A 12,655-nucleotide genomic window follows, 5' to 3' on the forward strand; every position below is an offset into this window, starting at 1 on the left:
TTGCAGTGGAAATAATTGTGATAATTACAAGCAAACAATTTATATATAATGAAATACGTACTTTTTCTTATTAACAGGGGATGCCGGGCATACCGGCGTTCTCTTATGCTACGCCGCTGGTAAAGAAAAATGAGTTGGAGTAGGGATGCTCTTTGCTCACATACTTCTTTGTGATTTTCGTTTTTTAATATGATCGTCGAGAACTGTTGTTACAATTACTATAGTTTTAGCTACCTCACGCTTTATTTGGGAGCCATAATTGTGCTCTTCTTCAGTGATTTGTTTGCTACGTCACGACAGATACTTATCAAAATGCTACCGTTTAAAAGCACCATATACTTTTGATGCCATGGAATATTATACTAAATTTCTGGCAGCACACCTGCTACAAGAAATGCTACGATAAATGCTTCCGTCTAAAACTAGCCTAATATCACAAAGAGAACCTGTAATTTTGCGTTATGTTCATCAATCCGATAGTGAATTTGGGTGGAGATATAAATTATTGAATAAACATTGCACACATAACGGACTGGCAACAGTGGCCGTTAGCGAAATATCGCTTTTCATTTTTTTCACATGCTTGTTTACCTTCTTTTGTTTGTTTCAGTTCAAACTTCAGCAGTTGTGCTGCTATATAAAGAATTTGTTTAACTTAATTTCGCTATTTGCGAAATTTTCGAAATTGTTACCCTTCTTTACGAAAATTGTTTTAGCAGATAGATCAATTCGTTTGGACTTTGAACCTGTGATATTTGCTGTTGTGAAGATGGAAAGAGAAGAATGGCCAAAGCTGCGTTTTAGCGCTGTAGGAAACACTGTAAAACGCTTCGCTGAAACAACAGTCCCAACGATTTTAGCAATATTAGATCAGCAAGTAGTCAACACGGAGAGGGTAAGTGATTTTTCAATAATAAGTATGTATATTTTTTGACTACTCTCATTGTTACTGCTTTTCTGTTACCTAATTCGAATATTGCAGGATTTATTCTGCCCAATCCCTTGCACTTAAAACCGTATGTTGGGAAAGAAATCTCTGCAAATATTCCTACAAAGTTCTCGAATCAATCGATTGTGTTATCCCATTTTGTGGCGGCGTAAACTGGTAAAATCTACTCATGAGTAACGTTATTAAATTTCACAATAGGTTTGCTTAAGTAAACAAAATATATCGGGATTTTACCTCAGACAAGTATAATAAGATAGAACTGTGAAATTCAAAGCCATTCTTTTTACCAGCTAGTACTCTATAACGATGGCATGGTGGAGTGGAGTGTTATGTGAAGGCAGTGTAGAAAGTGATTATAGAAGTGTCACATAGCTGTGCAACACACAAGGAATGTGTTTTTATACCATTGGACCGTTTTTGTGCTTGATAATGTGTAAGGAGAGCGTGGAGGGTTAACTGCCGCAGATCGCAGCCCCAAAATATTAAATTAACGGGAAAGCAACGGAATCAGACGAAATTTCAGCATGAGAATAAGAAAATAGGGTGTTCGCTCCAGGTGGTATACTCACTCAGAAACGAGAAGTTACGGTCTATTAATTTTATGGAAATGGATCCAACTTCCCAACCTTAAGTCAACCTGTTCCTACCCCTAACCCTAGTTATTCCTACCAACTCTACTCTATCTTACCCTACTCCACTATATCCTTTTAAAGAGCCCTACTTATCGATGTGCAGCTGGTGCGTGTATTGTGAAGTTTGCCCGAAAAAAGGTAATTGTCATCAGTATAGGTTAAATTTTGAGCCAGAAAACTGAAGCTAAAATCTGGATTGTATGAATTCGCGGAATGATATGAGGTTGACAGGCAGTAGAGCATAATATGACAGTGTTTCAAACCCACTGTAATATTATTAACTAAGGTAGGATGTATATGCTGTTGTAATGGAGGAAAATGCATAAATTTAGAGCGAAAACTAGTAAGAGGTTATTTGCATCTGAGATAAATGTCTGGGCGAAATGTGTGATATCCCCTCTAATAGGGGCATAAATTAGTAAAATCCACGGAGGCGCTTCTGTATTTGATTCTGCATTAGGGTTGTAAATATAATCAAAAATTCCGGATATTACACATTAAATGTATAATAAGATAGAAGTAGGACATGCAAAGTGTGCTCTGTACCACATAATACGCAATAAGATAGGCATGACGAAAGAAAGTGCTATTTGAAGAGGGGTGCAAACTGATAATGCAAGTATCGCAATGCTTGACGTAATACCTATTAATTTCTGAGGAGTGCGTAATTTGCAACACTTAGCAGTTTGAGGGTACACATTTTGCGTAGTAATACTAAGTGGATGCATATGTATATAGGAAAGAGCAATGGAAGGATGAAGATAATTAATATTTGTGATTAACAGTGAAGTGTAAAGTTGTAATTGTAGGTAAGGTGTAATAAAGTACGGAGAAGTTGTAATACAACGTTTAAATAGGGTCATATGGGTTTTACCAAGAACCACCATCTGCGGCAGGTTAGTCGAGTGTAAACTATGTTTATTTTTCTTTATAAACGGTTTAAACATGGAACTATTTAGCAACCGCGCAAGGTTACCACAAGGTTGGATTGTGGAAAGTAATAAGCATATATATTCTGAACATGGCTGCAGGTGTAGAGAGACGCCTCAGTTGGTATCTTCATGCAGAGATGAAGCCTCACATATTGTAAATTTTAGCAAGATGGGTCCCTAAGCTAACCTGACCCTACCGTACTGTATTATATCCTTTTAAAGTGGTCCTACAGATTGATGATTTTTAAATTTTTGTAGCGGTTATTACGCTTTTTCTCGAAAACCAGGCGGACGATCAACTTCGGAATAAATGCCAGTTCTTGGGTTTAATATAGTTAAAATTTTTTATTTATCAGAAAATTCACTTTCATTAACTTAGATAGTGTTTCTCAAGAAAGAAGTTGCGTTCCTGGGTACAGATTCAATTTAGGGATGCTTTACCGTTTTGGGAAAAAATTACAAAAGGACATACGCCATAAAACTACAGTGTAAAACACAGAAACCAACTTTGGTACCGTATGTAGTCACTAAAAGACATGAGTGCTATCTATCCGAGACAAACAGGACAAAGCTGCTGGGTGCGCGCGGTTGCACGTGAGTGCGACCGTAATGAGCAGGTGTGTTTGCGATGTTGTGTGTACGCGCAAATGTAGATGTCGCTAATAGCAATGGGTTCGGTTAATTGCCTTCATAGTATGTGGCTGTCTTTATTTTTTATTTTTAAAGCCCTTCTACATTTTTCAGACTTTCCGCTCAGTTTCAACAATCTTTGCCTCTCGACAAAACCTAGTAACTCCTGTTCCTTACCAACGTATGTCGTTACAAAACTGAAGGTCGAAATATTACTTTCGTCGTATCGGACTGCCATCTTATAATGCAGGGTACTAATTGCCTCATTGCACCCTAATGTCTGACGTTAGTATGCTTCCACTTAAAATAGTACCAGCGAGGCACAAGAAATATTTAACATTTCAAAATAGCAGATTGAAGTTGTTTCTTTCGGATGATTTCAGCAAAAACATAACTGATTTACCATTTCTTTGCTGTGAATTTTACGTGTTTCTTGTGCTCATTTACCTACTCTCCGGCACTTAAATACAAGTTGGTTTGAGTTTTATTTATTTATTTTGTGCTTTATCCACTAGTTTTTATGCCATATATCCACAGACTGTATTTATACGCAGCCCTTGTAAAATCACTTTGCACCTATTAATGCAACTCCTCCCTCAGGAGATGCTTAAGCAAGTAAGAGCACGTTTCCTGCTAGAGGGAATTCACATCTCATAAGTATTCCCCCATAAAATGGAATAGTACGAAAATAAATGTGTTTTAGTCATTAGGAAACCAAGTTCTGGAGCAGAAAAAAGCGTTCTGATTTGCAATAGTCCTTCAAATTAAAAGAACAAAATCCTTCACTTTCCTTGCTTCAGATGATTCTCTAATAGATTCTTTACTGTTATTTTCCTGATGCATGCTCAGATCATTGCGTGCAAACTGATGTGTCATGACAACTATTATTTAGGGGACAAGATTGTTGAAGTTAAGTAATGTAGGTTAGTAGGTAAAGTATGCTAGGATAGGGTTGGTTAGTAAACTAGAGTAGGGGAGGGAAGCTTAATAGTGTAGACTAGGGTACATTGGGTTAGTAAACTAGACGTTTGTAGTTAGACATGTAAACAGTAATGTTACTTCGTACAATAGTTGTAATGCATTGATATGTGTAATGCTTATTATGTACATTATTTATATTGCATAGAAATATTCCGGCGTTGAAATGGTTGAAGTGTTACTCTTACACAGTTCTTTTCCATAGGCACTCCTTTAACCATAAAATTACCATTTTAACGACAAACTATTGGGAAAAGAAAGAAAACTTGCTCGCAATTTCCTTTATTCGTACGTACTACATAATAACACTACATGAATATTGTTTTGTTTTTTCACTATATCGAATTAGGGCCAGAAGTAATGAAACAAAAAAAAAATGAAATGAAATCTTTGAGTTTTACGTCCCACGGTTATGCCGGTTAGACTAAAGGAGACGGTGATAATGAGAGATGAGTGAAATGGTGGAATGAAGAAAGTGGGAGGAAACGGGAGTACCCCGAGAAAACCCACGAGCACGGTGTTTGTCCACCACAAAGTTCACTTGGCGGGGGCTGGGATCGAACCCGGGACCCCAAGCACCAGAGGTGAACGCTCTACCACTGAGCCACCGCGCCCCCCAAGTAATGAAACAGTTTTCTCAACAATTCATTATTCCTAGATTTATACATTTGGTCCCCTGCTATGAGAATTCATCATCTTTTAGGTGCTAAATTGATCTCAGTTGAGTACCTGCCTCACACAAGGTACAAGTAGTACAAGGAGCATTCAGTAAGATGGTTATAATATTGTTATTAGTTGCAATGTGATGGTGAAATTTTAGGTGATCATACTTTGGTCATGTGACTACAAGACACATGTAGCCTCCAATACAAAATAACGGCATCAAACTCCAAGTTATTTGAAGTAATTGTACAAAATCACTCTCACTTGTGAATATGGGTTATTTATTGTCGTATAATGTTATATCGCTCAATCCTCGATGTGCCGTATACCTAAGGAGACTAAATGTTATACTGATAAACCATTATTCAACGTATAAGCATCCGACCATAAAATCAAACTTGTGGTCACATGCACTAAGTTTTTGTCAATGTCATGAAAATTTATTTCGATATTAAGCACAATTCGATATGAGCACACATTAAAAATTTCCTACGTATGCTTAAGCCTCGGAGCCAAGGCCATACCCATGTAGTCGGCACCTGTGTTGTACGGAATTACTGATGTTCAATACTACATTTCTCTATAGTTTTGGAAGAGGAACACCACGAACGTGTTTTGAAATGAAACAATATATCTAAAGCCTGTGACAAACATCTTGGCATTTCAGCTAAACTAATAAAACGCAAGCTTTGACTCGACGTTGCCGAGTGCTAACAGGTGTAGCTATGGCTAAGCAGACGAACTACAGCGCGATCAGGTGGCAGAGGATAGACGTGGATGTGTACGAAATAAACGTGGCTATACCGCTGGCCTCTCATTTGTTAGCCGCATTTAAAGGGAACTTGGAGCGCCGCCTTCAAATTCCAAGATGTTTGTCATGCCGTTTAGTTTAAAGTCCCGAGGCTAAGGGAGACGGTGATTATGAGAAATGAATAAAATGGTGGAATGAAGAAAGTAGGATGAAACGGGAGGACTCAAGAAAACCCACGTGCACGGTGTTTGTCCACCAAAAAGCTGACATGGCGCAATATAGGATCGAACAAGGGACCCCGTACACAAGAGGCAAACGCTCTACCACTGACCCGCTGCGGCCATAACATGTTTTAGTTTACTTTTTGCTTATCCGCTTCTTATGGACACAACTATTCTTCGTATGATTTCCCAAAATCCAATCATGGGCTGCCGTAAATGAATCAAATGATGACCAAAGTAAATCAGACACTGAACTTCTTATACGTTGTAACAATTCATATTATGCTCCCGGTCATCTTCTAGACGCAGGAATGCATCGTAATTGAGCACCAATGATGTGTTTCTTTGTGTGCAACAAGCTTTGATTAGAATGACACCTGTGTAGTTTGATAACGAGTAATAACTACAGAAAACGGGAACAACCAATTCAGAAAAAAACATACCGGACCTATATACTACAGGGGCAGCTCTATTCAACATGGACAGCATTGCTACTGGGAACACATTCACTCTAGCAAAATTTTTACTGAAGCTAAAAAATTCAAGTAATGATTTTTTACCTTCCGTTTTACATCTATCTAAAAAAGTAAGTAGTATCAGTACTTGTGCAAGACTCTTGCGTAAGAGTCTTAGTCTTGCAGGTATGGTCTTGGTCTTGCACCCCTTGGTCTTGGTCTTGGTCTTGCATCGGGATTCCTGATCTTGGTCTTGGTCTTGCATGCAAGACTCTTGCAAAAACTGCAAGACCAAAACTTGCGCTCATCACTAGGCGAATTAGATGCTTCTATGTTAAAGTATACAAAAACATTCAACGTTATACCTAAAAGTTCTGAATGCATTGAACGGATTAAAAAAAAAAAAAAAAAAACTTACTTTAGCTAGAGATAATTACAGAACAAATTAATGTATGGATTGTGTTCATAACCTACTTGAAGTAAAATATGCAATTTTATATTTTAGAAAATATTTTCCGTGAATAGTGTGCTCGCCAACTCGGCGACGCCGGGGGATGTTATCCCTCATACATTTGACAAGTTTAAGGCCATAGGTGCCTGTACCAGCAGTAAATATGCAAATACATTTGTATTATTTCATACATTTGATGGTAACACAAGTATTCTTACGTAAAATTTTGTTTTCTAACAACAGTAGTGTAGTTCCGTCATTACTTACTACTCTTCAAATAAGCATTCTGTAGAATCAACACCAGCAATAGCGTAAAAAATTCTTGTCAGTTTTATGAAGCTTAATGCTCGGAGTTCCGAAGACAATGTAGCCCTACTATTTCAAGTGCTGAATTCAAACTTCCGTGCTAGTGGAAGTGTCGATGTACAGTAAAGAAAGCTACATTTTCGGGGAAAACATGTCGTGAAAGAAGTGCTCGGGAAATTCCCGCAACTGAATGCACAAAGCATCGGAACTGAATATTTCAACAATAAAACTATTTATTTTAAGCTGGAAGATATTTAATTTCATTTAAGGCAGTTTGAAACACTTACTTTATAAAATGTGAATTATCACTGTGTTAATTGTTTTAAATTCATTTTCAGGAAAGAACAGTCTTGCTAGTAATAGGGAAATTCCCGTAATTGAACGCGCAAAGTATCGAAAGTGAACTTCAAAAACAAAATCATTTATTTTACGTTGTAAAATATTTGCCATGAATGATATCTTTGTTTTAATATATTTGATATTCATATTTGGCGAACGTTACTAAGGCTCCTGGGATGACTTGATCTACACTTGTTCGTTTGTCTGCCTGTACCACACACGCATTACAGGCTACAACTTTCGGTCTTAAATTTTCAGGGTACAAGCACGAGACACATTAAATTTCCTGTATAGATTTTGGCGGTATACCAATGTAAAATTTTAAAAGTGTCGGCAATTTTGTTTTCAAAATAGCGGGTATCCACACTACAAGGCGCAATTTTGGGTCTTTTGAATATAAATTTTCAGAGTAGAGGCACGAGACACTCTAAATTAGCTGTATATATATTTTGGCGGCCATCCAACGTAAAATTTCAAAATGGCGGCCATTTTTCAGCTAGAGGGTATCTACGCTACAGGATGCAATTTTCGGACTTTTAAGTTTAAATTTTGAGTATAGAGGCAAGACGTTCTAAATTTGCCGTGTAGATTTTCTGGGCGATTCAATGTAAAATTTCAAAATGGCGCCCAGGTTTTCAAAACAGTAGTGAACAGAATATTGTTGCAAGTTGCGACAATGACAGTCTTGAAATACAAATAAAATTTTAACACTTTTACCCCAAAGACATTGATATATTTTGAAAAAACCCATATGGGCCCAGGTGGATTGGGCTTTTTCAAAAATACCTGGGTTTTTTCAAACCCTGTTCATTGGTTTTGAACTTTAAAAGAGCCGTACAGATTCGCTACCCTCTTCGCTTTCAATTCCACGAAAGTCTACTCCCTGCGGCGACAGGGAGGTGGACCGGTTGTTGTTCTATGTAACCCCACTTCTATTTACATAGCAAACTTGTCAAAAGAACAGAGTTGTGTCAATAAGTGGAAAAAGAAAAAATAAAGTCATTATTGTTTCAATAACGTTAGGCCTAGTGGCACTACGTTGTGCTGGAATGTTAAGGAGTAAAGTGAAGTACGATTATTTTTTTAAATATCTAGTTTGTAAATATTTCAACTTATAATCTGATTCAATCAGTGATGAAGTAATTCGATTCCTTCATCGTTCTGTCAAGTGGTCGCTTTGATTCTTCTTGCTATGACAGTTCACAACACTGTCGTCAACTTACACGATGTTAGATCTGTCAGAGCTCAGGTTACGATGGCCTTAGAATAAAATATCCAGATTCTACGTTTCACCGTGGACATTTCGGTGCAAAGTTATTTCCTTTCGAAAGCGAACATTGCTAGGCAAACTACATCACTATTGATTAGAGCGACCATACGTCGTGTTTTGACCGGGGTAGTCCCCTTTTTGGGGGCGTGTCCCGACCGTCCTGTCAGTAGGTGGAAAAAAGTAGTATTTGTATCGTTTTATGCAAGGAAAGATGAAAATAAATACCCAGACCTTTCGGGCGTGGCGAGAGATGCTGGTAGCTTGGCACCTGGCGGTAGAGGGTATTGGTTGGATGTTGGCAACACTTGAAATGTCAGGAAAACGCAAGGAAGTGTTCGTTGTGTACAAGAGGGTTTTTTTTCTTCTGAGGATCGTGTGCGTCCCGAGCATTCTATTGTGAAAGTAATGCGGAAAAACAATCGAGTATTTGTTTCCAGACGTGTGGAAGAATCGCAACAGGTGGGTATTATTAATTAGTGTTCCTCAGCTATGACTATTCCTGTACTCTGGTAATTAAATAATTTATGCTTAGCACGGTTGGAATTCATTTGCTCTTCTTCCCTGTCCTCCCATAATGAGAACGTTAATGAGGTGGCAACATTGGACCTCCCAGGTTAGTAAACCTGACTTACTGAATGTAGTAGGAACTTCAAGCAAGTACAATTGGAGTAATATATGTATTCAATTATATATCCGTCTTAGGAACTCTGAGTTGATATCTTCGTCACGTAATACAAAACGCCTCAATAACTGCCGTTTGTACGTATTTGCTCGACACAGAAAGTAAATTTTAATTTTTCTTATATAAAAAAAAAGTGTGATTAAAATACTCCTCTAAGCTGCAAAATAGGTGATTATATTACAATAATTTAAAATAAATGTTAAACTGCAAATTTGATATTTGTTTCACAGATTTTAGTAGTTTATTATATAGTTTTATTGCTATGTGGTGTAACGAGTTTTGAGTTTTTGTTACCCGGAATTCTTGCATACGGATATGATTTTTGGATTTACTGTTGTGTTCGTTTACACACCGAATTTAGTGAAAAATTTCGTTCCTACTAAATATGTATGCATATATATGAATGTGTCTGTTTCCAGAATTTGTACGCACACAGTGTTATATTATTTTTAATTTTTATGTTATTTATTTATTTAGTTATTTTGTTGCTGTTGTCCCCTACTGTTGACTAACCTACAAACTTCTAACGAAATTCTAAACGAACCTGTACCCTGTAAATACGATTTCATGAATTTAGGAATACATTTCAAGCAATTCTATTGTACGGGCTAAAGGTAATGAGGATGCTTGAGACTTTAGAAACACTGATTTAACACATTGACTGCCATGTGCATCACCGATGATTCACAGCGGCCTTACTTTGCGGAGCCGTTTGTACGTAGCCTGTGCCAATACGTTTGTACGTAGCTGATAAAGCCTGTGCATCATATGTGATTCACAGGCTTTGCATGTTTGTATTTGAAGCCGTGTGAATTACAGGTGATGCACAAGCACATAGATTTAAGTGATGATATATATTTTACGGCTTCAGGAAATTGTTCGTATCCACATTTGGTTTCTGGCTTCTGAAAGTTATTTTTCCCATAAATTATTTGATCATTTTGACACATAATTTCCTCCAATAAAAACTGGCCCGACGATACATTTTACCTGGTTTTTCTGTGGCAGTCAACGTGTTAAAATATGTTGGTCAGAAGATATCGAGGACTTCGTGGCACACTTTTGATTTACGGTATACTGTTTTTCTTAGCCCGAAAAGAAAGAAAAAAATTAAACATGGGTGGATCAAACGAGACTTCAAGTCAATGTTTTTTTTTTTTTTTTTTTTTTTAATTATTAATTACTAGCTTTACAGGATAAAGCTTGGTTCACTTGGTATTGGAGCTATAAAAGTACAAGGATAATTTCATAACAACATTGCTACTGGAAATGCATTAGTTATTGTACAGTACATACTAAAAGTTAATCAACAGTGCTGAAGTTCGTCTAAGCAACATTCATTACTTGAAAAGTTGCGTGCTGAGGAAGACAAAAACTCTTCCCCGAAACGTTCGCAGTGAAATATAGAGTCGGGATACTTTTGGGGAATGCATCTATAATTGTATTTAGTACACAAAGGGAAGGAAAGGAGTCTTTTTTTCAGCAGAAAACTTTGGGGGGGGGGGGGGGTAAAGTCTTCATCAGTCTCTATTATTGAAACGTGAGTCTACTAAGTCTTTTTTTCTCACCCTTGCATAGTCGCATTGTTTGGATCATAGCCAATGTATTGGAAAATGTCAGTGATTCTAAAATAATAATAATAATAATAAATAAAATACCACATAATACAAAGGTAAATATAGTCAATGTGTGTGGAATCTGGTGGGATTTCTATCTCCCAGGAAGAAGGTTACCACGGAGGCCCTTCTTTGTTTGTCTTTTTTTTTTTTTTTTTTTTTTTTTTCTTCTTTCTCACTGTAAGTGAATTTGCAGAGGATTAACACTTTTCGGTGATTCAGGTTTTTTAATAGTGAATTTTATTTCGTTAAAAAGTGAAACTTTAAGATTTTTTTCATTTCTTCTGTTTCCATGTTTATGAATATCATGTAACTAAAAATGCTGTTCCCTTTCGTAGGATTATTACTCAATATTCTATTCCCAAATAACTATCTGTGTCGCATGACCATTACTAATTATTTAATTAGAATTGTAACAGATAAGAACACTTATAATGTAGTCCTCTTTCTTGGCATCTTTTGTATGTAATTATTATATCCATTCCTTGAATTTTCTCTAATGTATAAAACCACAAAATTCATTTCCGAAACACGCTTGTATCCAAGAAAAGCAATAAAATCTAAAACTTGGGCTTCACTTTAGAGTAACTAGCACTTACATTGTCTTTCAGGTTTGGTTCCCAGGATCAACTTATCATAAGTTAAGTCCTGCAGATTGGAGGGTAACAAAGCAGACAGTTGTCTGTTCAACATAGCCGACTCTAGAGTTATTAATTGATTATATTCTAAAATCCAGTTATCATTTCTATTCACGAAACGTTAGATGTTTGTCTACTAGGTACCACTACTGTGCAGATTACCAATAGGTGTCCAAATATGTTTATCCCGCCTTTTGCACAAGATAAACTCTTATGCAGTGTCCAGAAGATTCTACTATGCATCAAAAGATCCAAGCTCACAAATGTGCAGGTATACAGTGCCTAGTATGTAGGGCTTCCAACTCTGGAAAATAAAAATTCCAAGACCCCCTGAGAATTCCCTATGAAGTGCGGGGTATCTCTGTTCGGACGCTTCCATGTGAAGGAATTGTACTATTTATCGCTATATTTATAGCCGCACAATTATGACAAATTATACACTTCTGTCTCTACTATTTGAAACAGTGTTTCACAATAAAAATCTATTTGTTATCAAACATTTTACGTTAAATAAATGAAAGAAATCTGCCATAGATTAAGAAAAATGTATCGCTTAATGTATAATACAACGGAAATTTGTATTCGTAAAGGCACTGTTGAAGAATTTCGATGTTCAGTGTTTTATTCTGGATTACAGATTTCAAAATACCGGTCATAAAGAGGCTGGTAACGAGTTTGTACCGGTCTTCGGCCAAGCCGGTGAAACACCGTCTAGTTGGCAACCCTATAAAAGAATTGTAGTGTACGAAGACGGAGACTACGTTAGTGCACCTGTGCACTTAAGATGATGGTTCCTCGTAGTGGGGGGGGGGGTGGCGGTGGCTCAGTGGTAGAGCGTTCACCTCCGATGCTTGGGGTTCCTGGTTCGATCCCAGCTCGCGCCGTGTGGACTTTGTGGTGGACAAACACCGTGCTCGTGGGTTTTCTCGGGGTTCTCCCGTTTCCTCCCACTTTCTTCATTCCACCATTTCATTCATTTCTCATCATCACCGTCTCCTTTAGCCAAACCGGCATAACCGTGGGGCGTAAAACTTAAGGATTTCATTTCATTTTCCTCGTAGTGGGAACGATACTCTCAAAATGACTCCTAAATAAAATTTTAAAAAGTGTATTTATTATTATTAATATTTGTTTATTTTGTT

The 12,655-nt window shown here is 37.2% G+C and overlaps 1 protein-coding gene across 1 annotated transcript in view; it reads left to right on the top strand.

The window, feature by feature from the left end:
- The first annotated feature begins 591 nt into the window (after positions 1–591).
- Positions 592–12,655, top strand: part of LOC145673750 (syntaxin-17-like) — a 134,666-nt gene continuing 122,602 nt past the window's right edge. The window contains exon 1 of the mRNA XM_081743494.1: positions 592–895. Coding sequence (XP_081599620.1) covers positions 770–895 — 126 coding nt within the window. The 5' untranslated portion in view covers positions 592–769. The remainder of the gene's footprint in view (positions 896–12,655) is intronic.

The sequence above is a fragment of the Thermobia domestica genome, chromosome 17, assembly GCF_964235325.1.
Source record: "Thermobia domestica chromosome 17, izTheDome1.hap1.1, whole genome shotgun sequence".
NCBI classification, from domain to species: domain Eukaryota; kingdom Metazoa; phylum Arthropoda; class Insecta; order Zygentoma; family Lepismatidae; genus Thermobia; species Thermobia domestica.